At 49.3% G+C, this 17,907-nt stretch overlaps 1 protein-coding gene across 2 annotated transcripts; it reads right to left on the reverse strand.

Annotated features, from left to right (window-relative positions):
* Positions 1-10,856: 10,856 nt before the first annotated feature.
* On the reverse strand, positions 10,857-17,137 carry Myl9 (myosin light chain 9). Of its 2 annotated transcripts, XM_038329634.1 has the most exons (4): positions 17,085-17,137; positions 14,425-14,524; positions 11,839-12,000; positions 10,857-11,488 (listed from the first exon to the last, which is right to left on the reverse strand). In XM_038329634.1, the coding sequence occupies exons 2-4, from the start codon at positions 14,489-14,491 to the stop codon at positions 11,316-11,318; spliced, it is 402 nt and encodes a 133-aa protein (XP_038185562.1). In that variant the 5' UTR covers positions 14,492-14,524; positions 17,085-17,137; the 3' UTR covers positions 10,857-11,315. The 2 variants fall into 2 exon arrangements, with proteins under 2 accessions (XP_038185562.1, XP_038185561.1); XM_038329633.2 differs by lacking the exon at positions 17,085-17,137 and having other exon boundaries at positions 14,425-14,625.
* Between the last annotated feature and the right edge of the window lie 770 nt (positions 17,138-17,907).

Below are 17,907 nucleotides of genomic sequence, written 5' to 3' on the forward strand. Positions count from 1 at the left end.
CCACCTTACAGTCCTCTTAACCCAGCCATCACTTCCTGTCTTCACCTCCCTAGTGCTGAGATTAAAGGTGTGAGCCACCATTGCTTGGCTCTGTTTCTCTTTTAGACAGATTCAATCTCTTGTAGTCCAGGGTCGCCTTGAATTCACATAGATCCTCCTCCTCCTAAATGCTGGAATTAAAAGTGTGTGTCACCACTGCCTGGCTTCTATGGCTGCTAACCAGTGTGGTTAGCTCTTCATTCTGATCTCCAGGCTCGATTTATTAAAGTACAAATAAAATATCACCATATTGTTTGTTGTTTGTTGTTTTTTTTTGTTTGTTTGTTTTTTCTTTTTTTTTTTTTTGGTTTTTAGAGACAGGGTTTCTCTGCAGCTTTTTTTTTTTTAGAGCCTGTCCTGGAACTAGCTCTTGTAGACCAGGCTGGCCTCGAACTCACAGAGATCCGCCTGCCTCTGCCTCCCGAGTGCTGGGATTAAAGGCGTGCGCCACCACCCGCCCGCTTTTGTTTGTTTTTTCGAGACAGGGTTTTCCTGTAGTTTCTAGAGTCTGTCCTGGAACTAGCGCTTGTAGACCAGGCTGGCCTCGAACTCAGAGATCCGCCTGCCTCTGCCTCCCGAGTGCTGGGATTTGTTTGTTGTTTTTTAACTGGGTAATCTTTTCTCTATATTTTCTGGGTTCTTTTTTTTTAAATTCAGGAAACTTCCATCTTCATCAGGAACAGGAGATTCATCTTCCTGTGTCGGCCTATGGAGCCCTAGATGGTGGTGGTGATGATTTTGGAAGTGATCCCTTTTAGCTCAGGCTAACCTCCAACTCCCTAGATAGCTGAGGATGACCTTGAACTGCCTCTACTTCCCAAGTGCTGGGGAGGTGGAGAAAGCAAGTGAGAGGGGACCTTGGGACCAGGACACTACACACGCAAGCACCTGTGACAGCGCACGTGACGGTACAGGTGTCTGACAGTGCACATGCACACGCGTGTGGACTCCTTAGGAGTCCTGCTTAAATGTCTCAGTAAAAATGCATGTGCCATGTTGGTGGCTTCTGAAGCTTGTTTAAAAGGTTTCTAAAGAACTTTCTTCTTGTATCGAGTTAGGGAGCTCAGACGTTTTGACTATAGACAGCCTTATCTTGCTTGGGAGATTTTCAAGTAACTGTTTACATCTGGGAAAGCATGGTTCTTTGCTGGTTTTTATTTTATTTTATTTTATTATTATTTTTTTTTTTTTGGTTTTTCGAGACAGGGTTTCCCTGTAGTTTCTAGAGCCTGTCCTGGAACTAGCTCTTGTAGACCAGGCTGGCCTTGAACTCAGAGATCCGCCTGCCTCTGCCTCCCGAGTGCTAGGATTAAAGGCGTGCGCCACCACCGCCCGGCTGGTTTTTATTTTTTAAAAAAATATTTATTTATTTATTATGTATACAATGTTCTGTCTGTGTGTATACCTGCAGGCCAGAAGAAGGCACCAGATCTCATTACAGATGGTTGTGAGCCACCATGTGGTTGCTGGGAATTGAACTCAGGACCGTTGGAAGAGCAGGCAATGTTCTTTTTTTTTAATATTTATTTATTATGTATACAATATTCTGTCTGTGTGTATGCCTGCAGGCCAGAAGAGGGCACCAGACCTCATTACAGATAGTTGTGAGCCACCATGTAGTTGCCAGGAATTGAACTCAGGACCTTTGGAAGAACAGGCAATGCTCTTAACCGCTGAGCTATCTCTCCAGCCCGCTGGTTTTTACTTTTAATTTGATATAATTGAGACAGGGTGTCATGACAGCCCCTAGCTGTTCTGGAACTTGTGAGCAATCCCCCTGCCTCTGTGTCCTTAGACCTTACATAGGTTCCAGCTCCCCACTTCGGTTGTGTTTCTTCCTGCATGTGATGGGTGTAAAACTGCTAAATTGTACTTAAGTGCCTGGCTGCAATCCAGTCTCTCCTCCCACTACCTTTGAGAGATGATTCCCTTTCCTGTTCATCTTTGCCAGGGTTTGGTATTGTCTCTTGCTTTAAATTTGACAGTGTGACAGCATAAAGTGGCTTGTTTTTAATTTGACAGTGTGACAGCATAAAGTGGCTTGTTTTTAATTTGCCCCCCCCACCCCATGAATACCAATCGGTTTGAACATATGTTAGCATATGGAGTTTGAGATGCTGCCACAAAAAAACAAAGCTTCAACTTAGAATTGCCTTTCCCTTTCTTTCCTCCCAGTTCAGAACGCCTGCCTTCCTCTCTTGTCTGCTCACTTTCATTTTTGAGACCAGGGTCTCACATAGCCACTGGCTTCTGCTGTGTGACACAGCTTTCCTGGGGACACCCAACACACATCTACTCACCCCAGATAGAGAACCCACAACAGACAGAAGGACAGACATCACCAAAGTCCAACCTGGTGAACCAGTGAGTTTATTGGGGTTACTTACAGGAGCAGCAAGAACTCAGAGACCGCTGCATCACCAAAGCCTACGCCAGCAGGGGTGACAGATGACAAAAGCTGGGACCCTGGAGCGCACTGCACAGCTCGCAGGAAGCTCAGCAGTTTGGATGGTGTCCTTTCCGGGTGCCTCAGCTGGTCTAAACCTCTTCCAGGCAGCTCGCAGCTGGTCTGTCTGTTCCAAGCAGCTGGTCTCAGACTCTCCTTTGCAGCTTGGTTAGTCTCAGAACCTTGGCGGCTTACCTTCCTTCCAGGGGCTCACAGTTTTTATCGCTTACTCTAGTGGGTAGGAATCTAGTGGATCCTGTCAGTTTCAGGGACTCACTGAAGCTGTTTTGAATGCTTCACCTTCCTGCTTACGGAGCTTCTTGCAGGGTGGAATGTTTGAATCTTGGAGGAACAACAGCTTCCAGCTCTCTAGGTAGCCAGGGAAGATGGCTCAGTGAATAAAGTGTTAGCCGCAAGTCCGAGGCCAAGTTTGACCCCCGGAACCCGTGTGGATCCCACTGAACAAGAGAAGACCATTACCCAGATTCTGTTAGTCAAAATAAGCAAGCTTTATTTTCTGTCAGACAGGGCTATCTCCCTAAAGCATCGTTTGAGGAAATAGCATTAAACATAGGAAAAAGTAGGGCTTCTATAGCCCCCAAACTGCAAGGCTAGAGGACTGCCAAGGGTTTTTGGCTATGTCGGAACCTGGCAGAATATTTCAGAATTGCTTGGCAGAATATCTTGTCAATGTGGAGGTTGGTGTCTAGAGTATGGAAACTTGTCAAATTCCAGAAAAATGTGTCAAGACCTGGGCAAATCTTAAGTTTTACAGAAAATGTGAATGAACTTATTCTTACCTTGTAACAAGATAGCTTTTAATTTTAAGATTGAGTCAGACTGGTCCATCGTTTCCCACTTGGCTTAAGTGTCCCTTTCAAATCCTTGCTAGGGATCAGTTATTTCTGTCTGCTGTGTGGATTGGTGATGCCAGCGTGGGGTGTGGGTATTATCTTAGTATTTCTTACTTGTCAAGAAACAAAATTTGTATCATGGCTAGGGCCTCTAATTACATTTGATTGATTAGTAATCTTATGTCTTCTTTTTTTTTTCCAATAAAGGATTTCTCTGTTGCTTTGGAGCTTGTCCTGGAACTCACTGTGTAGACCAGGCTGGCCTCGAACTCACAGAGATCCTCCTGTCTCTGCCTCCCGAGTAATAATGCATTTTTCCTAAAGCTGTCCTCTTTGCTTTGCATGGAACAGTCATGTTCCTTTATCATATTGCAGAACTATCTCAGCTAACGAATCTATCTCTTGATAGACCGTGTTCTATTTGGTTTTAAGAGGTACCTTTCTGACAATGAGGGAGTCAGTGGGCATTTTGTATCCTTTGCCAGGGAGTTTCCGTAGGACCTAACCTCCAGCCTTTGTTGAGGATAAGGGGAGATAGATTCTCTTCTGTAACTGCTTCTCAGCTGAAATTGGGACTGAAATGACAGCCGAAGGCTGGGAGGTGACTTGGGCAGTGGAGCACTCATCGGGAGCATCTGGCTTGCTGACCCAGCTGAAGAGACAGGGAGCTGTCACATCATCCGCTTTCAGCGAGTCCAGGCTTTGTAGCCGCCGTTTGGAAGTGTTGGGAGCCGTGCAGATCAGCGTATGAATGCCTGCCCAACAGGTCTCTGTAAGGCGAATCACGCTGAGATGGTCTCTTCCTGGCAAGGACAGAGGCCTCAGGGCAGTTAGGACACTGCTGGCTTTGCAGCTCCGCAGGCTCTTTCCTCTTCCGCTGTGTTGCTGATTCTTTCGGCGGGTTTTAGTTTTACTCTGTCTTACATACGACAGCTGTAATTTTTTCCTGGAAGTTCCATCTTTCTTGAATATCTTCCCCTAAGATTTAGCAGATGGCTAATTCTTCTCAGATTTCTTATCTGGAATTATTAACTGCAACTCCTAATCCTGGGAACTTTTCTGACTCAGTAGAGGCCGTCATGCTATCGTAATTGTTCTAAGGGAAAGGTAGATAGCATCACCTTGTGGAAAAAGGGACTCACAACAGTAGCGGCAGGAAATGATGGCACAGATGAGGAAACAAGGCCTGGGACGTAGGCCTGTCTCACAGTTCTGGGAAGGAGATTAAGGTGATGCATACACGGATAAGGGCGAAAGCCTCGGGGACACACACAGTACCAACTGTTGAGGTTAGGGGCCCTGGATACCAAGCATATGGAATCAATGGTGGGATCTGGTGTGTGGCAAGGGGAAAGCTGCAGTGCAAACTGTGGGGTGGGCGGATCTACGGTTACCATACACAGGGCAGATCTATGGTTACCATACACAGGGCGGATCTATGGTTACCATACACGGGGCGGATCTACGGTTACCATACACAGGGCAGATCTATGGTTACCATACACAGGGCGGATCTACTGTTACCATACACAGGGCGGATCTACCGTTACCATACACAGACGCTTACACTGGGGGAAGAAGAACCGGATGGTGGGGTGGGAAAAGTTCCTTACCGGAGTCCCGCCTTTACAGAAAGAATCGAGTAGGATCCTCATGTAGACCAGGGAACTATATCAAAGCATATCTTACACAAAAGAATTGTTTGGGTTTGAGTATCGTTATCCTTAGAAAAATATACCCATGTCTGTAACCCTTCAACTTTGAAACTGCAAGTAGCTGCCAGCTGGCCTAAGTGCTGCAGTCGCCGGATGCACCTGGTTCAAATTTAGTGAAGCTTAAAAAATGCTGAACTATTTGTCTAGAATGAGGTTATGTAGGGGATGGTAAAATATGTTTGGGGCAGCATAAAGGGGAAGAGGGAGGCTTTTACGAAGACTGTTGGAAGGCCTTGCTGCTTAAAGTGGCAATCCACCACGTCTGGACAGCTCTCTGAGTAAAATGGAAGACTCCCTTCTCCCAGCAGGGCTTCCTGCTCTTTGCCTGACCTTATTTGGGGTCTGTCCCTGAGCCTGGACGCCTGGTTTACTTATCTTAGGTGTGACCTTTGACACCATTCTCTGCAGATGCTCTTCCCTTGCGGCCCATAAGATCACTAAGTGTTACCCTATAGGACCGCGCTGTCAAATGCAAATGAAACATGCTGAGAGAGAGCACCTATTGGGTGATGCCCCAGCTGCTGTCCCTGTCTATATATCCCTTACTCCCTGGAATAAAGTTGAGCTGTCTCACTGAAGCTGACTCTGGAAGGTTCTTTCTGTCGTATTCATAGCTGTCTAATCCCTGCTTGCCATGTCTGTTCCCTTTTCTCTCATGGACCTGTGGCCAACGATCCCTGAGGAGGACAGAGACCTCTTAGAAGTCAAAAATAGAAACCAGTACTAAAACTGTTGATGTAAACGTGGTAGAACAAGCTCTGTTAAAGTGTAAATAAAGACGGCTCAAGCTATTTGGAGCGGCTTGTGTGCAGTCCATCAGGTGGTCCTATTTTTCCTTGCACTGATGCCCCTTCCCCATCTCAGGACCTGAACCCGAGCCTAGGCAGGACTCGGCAGTTTGTAGTGTGAAGTTGATGGTGTCTACCAGCCAAGTAGAAGTCTACAGAGACAGATATAGCCTAGGGAAGTTAAAGTTAAAGAAATTATGGGGAAATCTTACCTTTGGAGCTTTTTCCTCAGGAATAGGCGATAGGCATAGGTGTTGACTGACCTGGCACAAGTCCTTATCTGGGGTCCGTTTGACCTGTGCCAGCTGGGTTCAAGTTGTGATTCCCTGAAGTTTATAGGAACCTTTAAGTTCATAAAAAAGATCAAAAAGAGATCAAAGTTTTAGATACATTATCGTTTCCATTGTTATAATCAATATTGAAATCTACATTGTAGAAAAAGCTGCCAACAGGTATCGGCAAGGTGACTGGACTAGACGCTGCCTTCACGCCACCGCAGAAGCTAAGGCTTTAGTTCAAAAGCACAAACGTTCTTTCCTCTGTCCAGAGGGTGGGGCATACAGATGGGACAGGGGTGTTTTTAGCCTGATGAGAAGCATCTTTGGGCCTGTCCTTAGAAGACAAGCAAAGGAGACTGAACTTGAGATTGATATGCTTATCAGAATTCCATTGATCAATGTAAAACTCTGGACTTTTTTTTTTCCTGAGACAGGATTTCTCTGTATCTCTAGCTTTTCTGGAACTCACTCTGAAGACCAGGATGGCCTCGAACTAACAGAGATCCTCCTGCCTCTGCCTCCCTGAGTATTGGAATTAAAGGTGTACACCACCACTACCCGGCTAAACTCTGGACTTTTGAGATCTCCATATAACAATAGCATAGAAGGAGAAAGAAATCTGAATTTTTTTAGATCATTTTATACCTTTATATCCTGTATTTATATATTTTAAATCATTTTTAGAACCTTACAGTTTATTCAAGCTTATATAGCCTCAGTTGTTTATAACTTGCATTTATATAAAACTGCTTTTAGATCTTTACAACATACAAAACTTAAAATCTTTATCCAGTTATTTACCGTTAGACACAGTGGTTGATTACTAAGAACAGTCTTTGCAAAGCGAGTTTGATTAAATAGTAAAAGTTACACCTAAGACTTGTTTATCCTTCCATGTGAAGCTGTTAGTATGACCATCCTGCCTGTGAGTTTGCCTTTCTTGTCAGGTGACCTAATAGCTCCAGAGCAGTAAGCCTGGATTTTAATTGAAACACCTTGCCTGGTGCTAAGTTGATGAAGCTTGAGTTAGCTGTCAATACCATCAGAGATCTGAGAAGGACACATCAGAGCAGGAAGGACAGTCCAAATGGCCTGTCTAACAGTTAAAATGGCAGAGACTTACCATTACCTGGACGGTTACCCTAAGCTCCAGGGGTGATTTCATTGGGGGCAGAGGTCAGTCTTCATGTATCAACACAGGTCAGCACTGAGCATATGCCTTCAGCTCCCAGGTACAGAAGGTCTGAGAGATTTTCCTGTGGATGAGGAACTTGGGAAAACTGACCCACCTTGACTTAGGCAGAGAAGAGCAGTCAACCCAGCAATTCCACAGTTTTTGTAGGACCTGGCCAAAAGCAAGGCTTGGAGCAGTTTTTCCAGTGGTTAGTGTCACCACAATCACGGTCTGTGCCCCATCTGTCTTCCTTGGAGACTTTAGGATTGCCTTCTTTCACGGGAAGCTTTCTCCTGCAAACATTTTAAATGCTGTATTCAGTAGGTCTCAGAAAAGTTTTGAGAGTCAATTTTCTGTTGCCTGCAAGATGTAGGACTGTCAGCCGCTCCTCCAGCGCCACAGCTGCCTGCAGGCTGCCATGCTCCCCACCATGATGATAGTGGACTGAACCCCTCAAACTGTGAGCCACCCCCTCAAGTCCATGTTTTCCTTGTAGGAATTGCTGTGGTCATGGTGTCTTCTCACAGGAATAGAAACCCTACCTAAGACACAGAGCTATCTCCTTGAAGCAGGGTTTGAGAAAATAGCATTGAACATAGGAAAAAGTAGGCTTATATAGTCCCCAAACCTGCAAGGCTAGAGGATTTCCAATGGGTTTTTGGTTACATAGAAACTTGGCAAAACATCTCAAAATTATTTGGCAAAACATCTAATCAGGGTGGAGGTTGGGCTATAGGTCATGGAACATGTCAAATTCCAGAAAATTAGTCAAGACTTGGTCAAATCCAAACTTTACAGAAAACAGGAAAAAGCTTATTTTGATCTTGTAACAAGATGACTTTTAATCTAGAGATGGAGTTGGGCTGGTCCATCACCCATATTAAAGTAACAACAAAAAATTAGGTGTGCTTCTGTAGTTTCTGAATTCCTGTGGTGAGAAAGGAGACAAAAAGAAGTGGCTGGAAGAAATGGGGCTAGCCTGGACTTAGAGTGCAGCACAGAGCCAAGAGACCCTGCTGCCTCAAGGTGGAAGGTGAGCACCCAGTCTGGAAATTGTCTTCTGACTTCCACATGCGTGCCTTAGAGTATGCACATGCACACTCTGTAGTACATGCCCATCAGCCCAGCATTTGGTAGGCAAAGGCAGGAGGATTAAGGTCTTTTTTTTCTTTTCTTTCTTTCTTTTCTTTTTTTTCTTTTTTCTTTTTTTTTTTTTTTTTTTGAGATAGGGTTTCTCTCTGTAACAGTCCTGGCTGTCCTGGAACTTAACTTTGTAGATCATGTTGCCCTTGAACTCACAGAGTTCTGCCTGTGTGTGCCACCACCACTGGGGTTCAAGGTTCTTCTTAACCACATAGTGAGTTTGAAGCCTGTCTACCCTTGCACCAAAGGTTGAAATAAATAACTTCTCAGTGTATGCTTTTTTCAGTAGATTGTAATTTGTTCTGAAGTAAATATCTGGTTCTTTTAGAATTTAAAAGCATAGTGAAAGTTGGAAAAGGTTTGCAGAAAATAATCCTTTTTTGTTTGTTTGTTTGTCTTGGCTTTAATGCCAGCAGTGAGTTTGGGGAAAAGCCATGAAAGGTGTTTAAATTGTTACATTTCAGTGACCTTGCTCCTCAGCGCCAAGCTAGACCACACCCCTCAGTGCCGTCCTCACTTGGCTGCTACTGCTCCCCTGGCACTGGCTTTTGATGGTATAGTCTGTTAGTCTTCCAACTTCTCCTTTGTGGCTTCTGGGGTTCATGCAAAACTTGGAAAGTTCTAGTTCTAGGAAGGTTTTCCTGTTTTCTCTAATTGTTACCTGAGAAGATAAAACTCACTAACTTGTGTTTATTCATACACGAGGTCTTCATTTGTAACTCAGGCTAGCCCTGGGTTTGTGGTCATCTTTTGGTCTCTACGAGCTCTTCCTTCTGCCTCTCCTTAGCTGCTTGGGTTTTTTTCTTGTAAAGTTGCTTAAGTCAGTTTATGGGATGAGAAACCATCTTCCTCTGAGCTGCGGAGCTGGCATGTTGCTGCTGCAGGCCTTGTCTGCATTGGTCCGTGCCTGGTTTTCTTACTCTCCTGCCCCCCACTCCCCACCCCCTACCCCCTATGGCATCCTTTCAGCCCTATGACAGCTGTAAAACCGTGACCCCCCTCCCCCCCCCCGTCCAGGTGGGATCCCAGAGAGATGTCTTCCTGAGATGACTGTCTCTCCTTTTTACCCTCCGGACATCAGGTCTCACTTTATAGTCCAGGCTGACCTCAAACCTGTGATGGTCCTCCTGCCTTGGCCCTCAGGGATTATAGGTGCAAGCGACCATGCCTGGCTCCCTGCCTTCTAGAAACTGAAGGCACTAATAGCCTTTGGTGCCTCAATGGTTTAACAAGAGGATGTGTTGCCCAGTACCAGGTCAAGGCCACTCAGGGTTACAGGTGGGGCTGGGACTGAGTCTGGAATACTATCTGGGGCTGGTTTGGACCTTACCAGGCCTGGTCCCATCCAGAGTTGAGATCAAGAAATTGTCTCAAATTTTTCTTTGAAACTGAGAGTGTGTGCATCTGGCTTCCTGCTACAGAGGAGGGTTGAGGCTGGTAGTCAAATGTAGCCTCCAGGCTGGGTTGGTATCTCCTCGTGCGCTGTCCTTGCCTTGCATGGACCACTCTGGATCCAACACCTATCCCTGGCCTCTGCTGGGGTCAGGTAGGACATGTGAGGCCCCCTCCTTCATCCATAGACAGTTCCCTTTACACTGTAGGAAGTGCTGTCAGTGATCCCATCATTCAAATGTAGTGGGGGCCCAGCCCTGCCTACCTTGTGTGCTGGAATAGGGTGTGTATGTGCCTACGTTGGGGTAGAGGCTGGACCCTGTGGCTTCCTGGAACTGGACAGGATGAGGGAGGCAGCTGGGGCAGGTGACCAGTCACTTCTTGAGCTGCTGGGCACCTACTTCTTCATTGTTCTTAGAGCCCCCTTCATCTCTTCTTCATTGTTCTTTTTTAAATTTTATTTATTATGTATATAGTGTTATATATATAGTGTTCTGAGCACCAGATCTCATTATAGATGGGGATAAGTCATCATGTGGTTGCTGGGAATTGAACTCAGGACCTCCGGAACTGCAGTCAGTTCTCCTAACCACTGAGCCATCTCTCCAGCCCTTCTTCATTGTTCTTAGAGATCCCCCTAATCTCTTTATTGTTCTTAGAGCCCCCCCCCTTAATTTCAAGCTTCTCTAGAACAGTGACGTAACCTGGAAATCAGGCCTTAGTCCTGAGAGCTGTGCTCTTAACCTTTGACCCCCAATGATCAAAACCCCTCTGTCTCCCTGGTGACTCCCTGGGTCTCACCACACTGTTCTTTCTTCTCAGAGGACTGCTTCTCTTCTACTGATTAATTTGGTCTCAGCTGAGCATGGAGCCAGCCCCTGGACTGGGGACTTCTGAGGCTTCAGACCCCTGAGCCCTCCCCCTGGACAGAGTGGCATGGTGCATCAGGCCACCGCTGGGATGAGAGGGAAGGATGTGATGGACGAGGTTGCCAATTTCCCCAGTGACAGACACACACACAGACGGAGGCAGTGCTCAGCCTTGTATTAGAGGCTGCTTCCCCCGGCAGCTTCCCTCTGTACATTCCTTTGTGCTCTGGAAACCGGACAGGCATTGTGCTGATTGTCATCCTCCAAAGGGACATGGTAAATGTGTGCGGGCCTTTGTGGGGATGCTGGGAATTAGTGTCCAACACCAGGACCTGAGTGCTTTCCTCCTCAGGGCAGCCCAGGAATATGAGGGTACGCCTCAGGGTGGCCATCTTCAGCTGCCTCAGCCCCCCACTTTGCCCTCCCTACTGCAGCCCTTCCTTAAAGAGATCCCTTCTAGGTGCCTGAGGCCATGGTGGACCCCTTGCCTCACCCTTTGGGTCTGCTGGTTCATTTCCTGCGCTGGGAGCCGGAACCCCAACTCCATGAAGGGTAGAGTGTGTGTGCTAGGGCAGTGACTTGGGTAGGGTCTGGGCATTGGGACAGCTAAGGATGGCCTAGTCGTCTTTGTCCTTGGCGCCGTGTTTGAGGATGCGGGTGAACTCCACGTAGTTGAAGTTGCCCTTCTTATCAATGGGCGCCTCGCGGTACATCTCATCCACCTCCTCGTCTGTGAATCGGTCGCCCATGGTGGTGAGCAGCTCCCGCAGGTGGTCCTCATGGATGAACCCTGGGGCATGGCACGACAAGGCCAATGAGAACAGGCTCTGGCTACCCCAACGCCTCCCTTCCCGGCCCTTGAGATCTCACAGGGAGAGAGGACTAGAAGACCCTGTCCGGGTCTCCAGTCACTTTGACGGGGAGAATCTGCTGTCACGGAAGCTGGGGTAAAAAGTGGCATGGTTTGTTTTCTGGAAGGTTTAAAGCAGCATGTTGTGCGGTGCAGCTGGGAGGTGGGAAGCCTGGGTAAACGTGGCACCGGGAACTTGGAGACAGTGGTGTCCGGCCTGGTCCCGTCCCCTGTAGGCACCGAGCATCCTTGCGGCCCCTCCCCAGCCCAGGTCTCCAGTGAGTACTGACCTGAGGCCTCCTCGTCAAAGCAGGCAAAGGCGTTGCGGATCACATCCTCAGGGTCGGTGCCGTTCAGCTTCTCCCCAAACATGGTGAGGAACATGGTGAAGTTGATGGGTCCTGGCGCCTCGCTCATCATGCCCTCCAGGTACTCATCCGTGGGGTTCTTTCCTGTGGTGGGTGGGCATTGGGGCTGCTGTTCCTAGCTCTCTGACCCAGCATGGGTAACTCATTCCCAGTGACCTCCCCACAGTGAACTTTGTAGGCTGGGAAGCAGGTGCCAGGCGACCGATTTCCTGCCGTCTGGGCATCCAGTTCCTGTCCCTGCCTGCTTTTAAGGTATGAGGAAATGAGCCCAGTGGCCGTGGCGCTCGCCTTTAATCCCAGCAGAGGCAAACGGAGCTCTGTGAGTTCAAGACTAGCCTGGTCTACAAGAGCTAGTACTAGGACAGGCTCAAAAAAAGAAAAAAACCAGCCTGGTCTACAAGAGCTAGTTCCAGGACAGGCTCCAAAGCCACAGAGAAACCCTGTCTCGAAAAACCAAAAAAAAAAAAAAAAAAAAAGAAAAAAGAAAAAAAAAAACTACAGAGAAACCCTGTCTCAAAAAAACAAAAACAAAAAACAACCAAAAAACCAACCAAAACAAAGGTATGAGGGAATGCCACAAGTCCCTGGCTCCTCCACCATCACTGTGAGACCAACCCCCACCCCTGTGCCACTGTGCCTGGCACACAGCAACTAAACTCAGGCAGTCTGTCCCAGAATTCCAGAAATGATTCAAATATCAGGGAGCATTGGATTTACACTAGTTCTATGCCTCCGCTTCCTGTGTCTTTAGTACTGTGAGGTAAGTCAGTGGTCTAACGGTCTCACGGCAGTGGGCAGTCGTTGGCACAGCTTGGGATGCTGCAGTCTCTGCTGGGTTGAAATCCTAACTGAACACCGGGCTGCTGTGTGACCTTGGGCAGATTGCTGGTTCTTTCTGAGTCTCTCACTGCCGCCCCCAAGAGGTTGCAAGGAGAATTAGGACGATGGCTGCAGAGCTTGCTATTATCTAACTTGCTTCACTTTCTAGTTTTTTATTTGAAGACAGTGTTTTTTAAATCCTTTTTTGGGGGAAGGGTACCTTTTTTTCTTTTCTTTATTCTTCTCTCATATACTACATCCCAATCACAGTTTCCCCTCCCTCCACTTTTCCCAGTCCCCTCCTCCCCTCCATCCCACCTCCCCTCTCTAGACCTTCTCCTCTTTCTCCATTTCCCTTCAGGAAAAGGCAGACCTCCCGGGACAAGATACAATCAGACTAGACACAAACCCTCAGATCAAGGCGGGACAAGGCCACCCGGTAGGAGGAAGAGGGTCCCAAGAGCAGGTGAAAGAGTCAGAGACACCCCCACTTCCACTGTTATGAGTCCTGTAAAAACACCAAGCTAACAACCATAACATATGCGCAGACTCCATGATTGTTGCTTTAGCCTCTGTGAGTCTCTGTGAGCCCTGCTTAGTTAGTTCTGTCGGCCGTGTTCTCCTGGAAGGACAATGTTCTTTAACCAGAAGACCACATCTGATCCATGGACCCACCAGGCACAGGCACGGGTTTTTCTGTGCCTATTGGCTATTTAGACCCATTCAGTCTCAGGGATGTGAAGCCCTAAACACAAGGTGCTGCCTGACCAAGAGCGGACACCGTTATGGCCCTGTCCCTCTGAGCTTCATGTCCCTTGTCTTGTTTTTTTTTTTAGGATGCTCCGAGGAGCTCTTAACCCTTGGGGACCTGCCCCTTCTCCCACAACAGTCTTTTCCTTCTGAGATGTTGAGAAGATCTAGATTAGAGCATTGGATTTTCTTCTTGGGAGAGGGAGGCCTCAAGTAGGCTGGGCCTATAGCTGGGAGGGCAGACACCTTCTTTCCTGTTCTGGGCTGCTGGTCTCCACCAGATGTGTGCTGTGCACATGAGAACACAGTGAATTTTACACAGACAGGCCAGCAGGCATGGACAGAGGAGTGCTAGGAGTTATCAAGCCCAGTGGCACGACTTGACTCTTATGTGGCTGTCCAAGTGCTAGACTCTCCTTATCCGTCACCTAGTCCTGATCCTCTTGCCCCATTGTAGACTGTACCAGGAATTGGAGCTAAAGGTGGCTGGCTGTGGCTAGCACATGGGGAGAGACACACCCTGCAGGCCTTCCCTCCAGGCCTCAGGGTACTCACCTAAACACTGGCAACTTAGACTTGATCCCTGAGCCCTTTTGGCCCTAAGACCCTGGTCACTGGGGATATGGAGGAGTGCTCTGGCCTCCCTTCTAAGCCTCAGTTTCCCCATCAGCATAAATTTTTCTGTAGCTGCTGGTGCAGCCTTTCTTTAAGGAGATTTAACACAGACCAGTGACTTTCCCCAGGAGTTAGCCTGTCCGGGTTCAGATCCCTGTGATGACCTGCTCTGTGCCTCAGTCTTTCTCTCTGTTAAATGGGCAATCAGAGCAATACTACCTGTAGGGTAGCGCTGCAGGTCTCATTTTACAGGAAGCACCCTGTAAGTGCCAAGCAGCCCTTCTCTCCGCCCCATGTAGGTCCCCATCCACCTGTCCTACTCACCCAGAGAGGCCAGCATGTCGTGCAGGTCCTCCTTGTCAATGAAGCCATCACGGTTCTGGTCAATCATGTTGAAGGCCTCCTTAAACTCCTGGATCTGGGACTGGTCAAACATGGCGAAGACATTAGATGTAGCCCTCTGGGGCCGCTTCTTGGTGGTCTTGGCCTTAGCCCGCTTGCTGGACATCTTGGCTTCGGGTGTTGGGGCCTCCCTGCAGGAAGAGGTGTGGGATAATGATGGACATTGAGTGTCTTGAGTCCCTGGAGTGGTGCTGGGAATAAAAAGAACTAATTTTGCTAGCACTGGGCGAAACATTGGGATTGGCTTGGTGCCAACCATGAAGGTGCACTGTCTATTACAATATTCCTTGATAGCATGTGACCATCTCACAGTGACAGGGAGGTAGGGCTCTACTAGGAGGGGGCTGACCAGCAGCACAGTACTCTTGATATTACCCTCCCCATCCCTCTCCATCCCTCTCCATCCCTCTGCCCTCTCCATCCCTCTCCTCCCCAGCCCTCCCCATCCCTCTGCCCTCTCCATCCCTCTGCCCTCTCCATCCCTCTGCCCTCTCCATCCCTCTGCCCTCTCCATCCCTCTGCCCTCCCCATCCCTCTGCTCTCCCAGCCTCTCCATCTTCCACACTGTCACCCCCCCCCTCCATTTCCTCTGGTCTGAGGAACCCAGCTGCTCTCCTCAGGGAGCCTGACTGGTCCCAAGTGGTAACAGTTTCATCCTGGGCCCGCCCCCCATCGCTCAAGTTGAAACTAGATCCATTTAGACTGAAACTAGATTCATTTAAATGTAACCTTTTGGCCTTGGACCAGTCGTTCCCATCCCTTTCAAATTCAGACCTTCACTTGTCTCCTTAAAACCTTCAGAGGTTTGTGTGTTCTTCCCCCCCCCACACACACCCAGAGCAAACCTGGGTCCCCCAGCCTGGCATTAAAGGCCCCAGCGTGTCCTCCCAGCTTCTAGCTGATCCTGGCCCATCACACTGTGTCCCCTTGATGAGAGGCCATCCTGGTGACCTCTAGCATTCTACGGCCATTCCCAGGCCTTCTTCCCAGAACCTCCTATAGCTGTCTTCCTCTAGCTGAGCTCTGGAGTCCCCAGGGTGCTGGTCTTCACCGTTATCTTGGCAACCCATGCTTGCAGACTCCCTCATTCCTTACCACTATAGCACCAGGCTCGCTGATGACTCTTTAGTGAGAGGTTATGTGACCACCGCTGTACAGATGGGGAAGTTGAGGCCAGGGAACAGCCTGAATCTGTCATAGCTTATGCCAAGAATATATCTCAAGACTTAGCAAGCCAAGGCCCCAGTATGTCTGCCCTCTGTCCTGTGCTCTGTATCCCTAGGCCTGGGGCCTATGCGCTACTTCCTCCACCCCTGCCTGTAGTATACCCCCCCACACCCCCAGCCCCAGCTGGGATCATGGTCAGCTCCTGCAGGTCCTTAGGGGCTGCACCTGCCTGTAGTATACACACACACACACACCCCGCCCCAGCTGGGATCATGATCAGTTCCTGCAGGTACTCAGGCTGTAGTTGCCTGTAGTCTTGACTCTAGCTGTGTAAGGCCCAGTGGCCCCCATCACACAGCACATCAAACACCAGACTTTGGTGTATCTTGGTGCGGTGCTGGATGGGAGCCCCTCCTGTCTGCTAGGCTCCTCTATTGCTTGCTGCCACATCCACACCCACCTGTATCCCTGCCCTCTTCACCCTAGCACTCATGAGAGGCAGCCCCCCTCCCCCCATATACACAAAGGGAAGTGCATGCCCATGAGAGGGTTGGATGCCAGGACAACACCGCATTAGGCTGGGATCAGTGGGTGGCAAAGGCTGTGGCCAGGCAGTTTCTAGATTTGGTTGAATGACCAAGGTTAGGGCTAAGCTGCGACCTTAACCCTGAAGCCGTATTTTCCCCTTTCTTGGGTCCTAGACACCAAGGATCAGACAGCTGGGACAGGCCTGGCCATGACTAGACCACTTCTTCCTACAGGTGACACCCAGGCAGAAGCCAGCCCAGGCCCCTTACTCGTTACTATCCCCATAGCCGGGCAATGCCCGATGCCCCACTCTGCTCTTCAACCAGCTTATCAGAGATCAAGTACTCCACATCCCTGGAAGCAACCAGGGCAGCTGTAGGGCTGAGAAGGAGCAGGGACCCAGACCTTCCCATCTCTATTCTGTCTGGTGTACACAGCACTGGGGTATAGGCAGCGGGAGGTGTAAGGATCACCATCCCTGTCTCCTGCCCCAGGGTTTGCAAAGTGGGGAAAAGGAAACCTGTTCTCTGGAGGTGAAAGGAGCCCTGCAGGGCTCAGTTTCCTCTGACACCGTTTCTTGGGTCAGTGCGCCCCATCCCACCCCCTCACTGGCATCTCTATGGGCAGTCAGCCTGCAGCTCTGGGCTTGGTGTGTGAGGCTCGTTAGCAAAAGGACACTCTGTACACTTTTCCTTGCCCAAAGACCACTTTTCCGGGGCATAGAACCTTCAATTGCTCAGTCCCGAGCCAGGGTCCGGCTAGGACCTGAGCAAGGTAGCAACCCCAGCCCACATCCCTCTGCACGTCACGTCACAGCCCTCTGAGGGCCAGGTGAGGTTCAGCCTGACCACCTACTGTAGCTGCCCAGACGCTGCGCCATCTCCCACCTGCTGCAGAGAAGAAAAGTCCTGGACGGTGCTGCGGTGCTGGTGCTGCGGGAGCTGGCTGGCTGAAGCTGGGGCCACTGCTCTGTGCTCTGGGGGCGGAGACCCGACTGGCGGGGCCGCTGGTGGCCAGGCCTTACAAGGCAGAAGAATGCGCGGGGGTGGAGTGGGGGGCAGGGCCCGCGGTTGCCAGCCCGGCCTTATTAGGTCTCTGCTTGCAGGCTGGGAGACTGGGGTGCTCCTGGAATAGCCCCCCTCATCGCTGCCTATGGCGGGGTCGGCCCAGGTTGGGGCATGGAAGCAGCGTGAGGTGTCCAGACTGGCAAGAAGGGTGGAGCCTTGAGGGTTTCCCAGCTTTCCGACCGCTCCCCAGCGTGTCCCAGAGGCTCCCTGAAGGGAGGTCTGGCTTTCACTAGGCCAAGTATGGTCTTTTTTCAGTGGGAACCGAGGACAGTCCTTACAGCAGCAGCCATCACACGTTCCCTAGGGAACTTCCCAGCATCCAGTTACTTTGTAAATAGCTGCCTGGCCCTGCGAGGGGGGACTGATGCATCTGCCCAAGGAGCCCTGGGAGGGAGGGAGGGAGGTGCGCAACTTCCAAGATGTGGGACGGTTCTGAGCAGAAGGGTGCAGTGACCTGGGTTGGAATGGAATAAGGGTGACACTGGGGACTAGCGAGATGGTGTTCCATGCCAGTTATCTCTCTGTATTTGAGAAGCTGAGGCAGCAGGGTTGCCGCGAGTTCAAGGCCAACATGGGGTTCTAGGTCAGTCTGAGCTGCGGAGTGAGGCTAGCTAAATAAACAGCAGCTAACAGCTTTATCTGT

The sequence above is a fragment of the Arvicola amphibius genome, chromosome 5 (assembly GCF_903992535.2).
Source record: "Arvicola amphibius chromosome 5, mArvAmp1.2, whole genome shotgun sequence".
NCBI lineage: Eukaryota > Metazoa > Chordata > Mammalia > Rodentia > Cricetidae > Arvicola > Arvicola amphibius.

What these genes read in the sequence shown, in the direction of transcription:
- Myl9 (XM_038329633.2), bottom strand. Translation starts at nt 14,608, where the DNA reads ATGTCCAGCAAGCGGGCTAAGGCCAAGACCACCAAGAAGCGGCCCCAG. An exon ending in CGACATGCTGGCCTCTCTGG is followed by an intron (nt 12,001 to 14,424) that starts GTGAGTAGGACA and finishes CACCCACCACAG; the next exon opens with GAAAGAACCCCACGGATGAG. An exon ending in CTTTGACGAGGAGGCCTCAG is followed by an intron (nt 11,489 to 11,838) that starts GTCAGTACTCAC and finishes GCCATGCCCCAG; the next exon opens with GGTTCATCCATGAGGACCAC.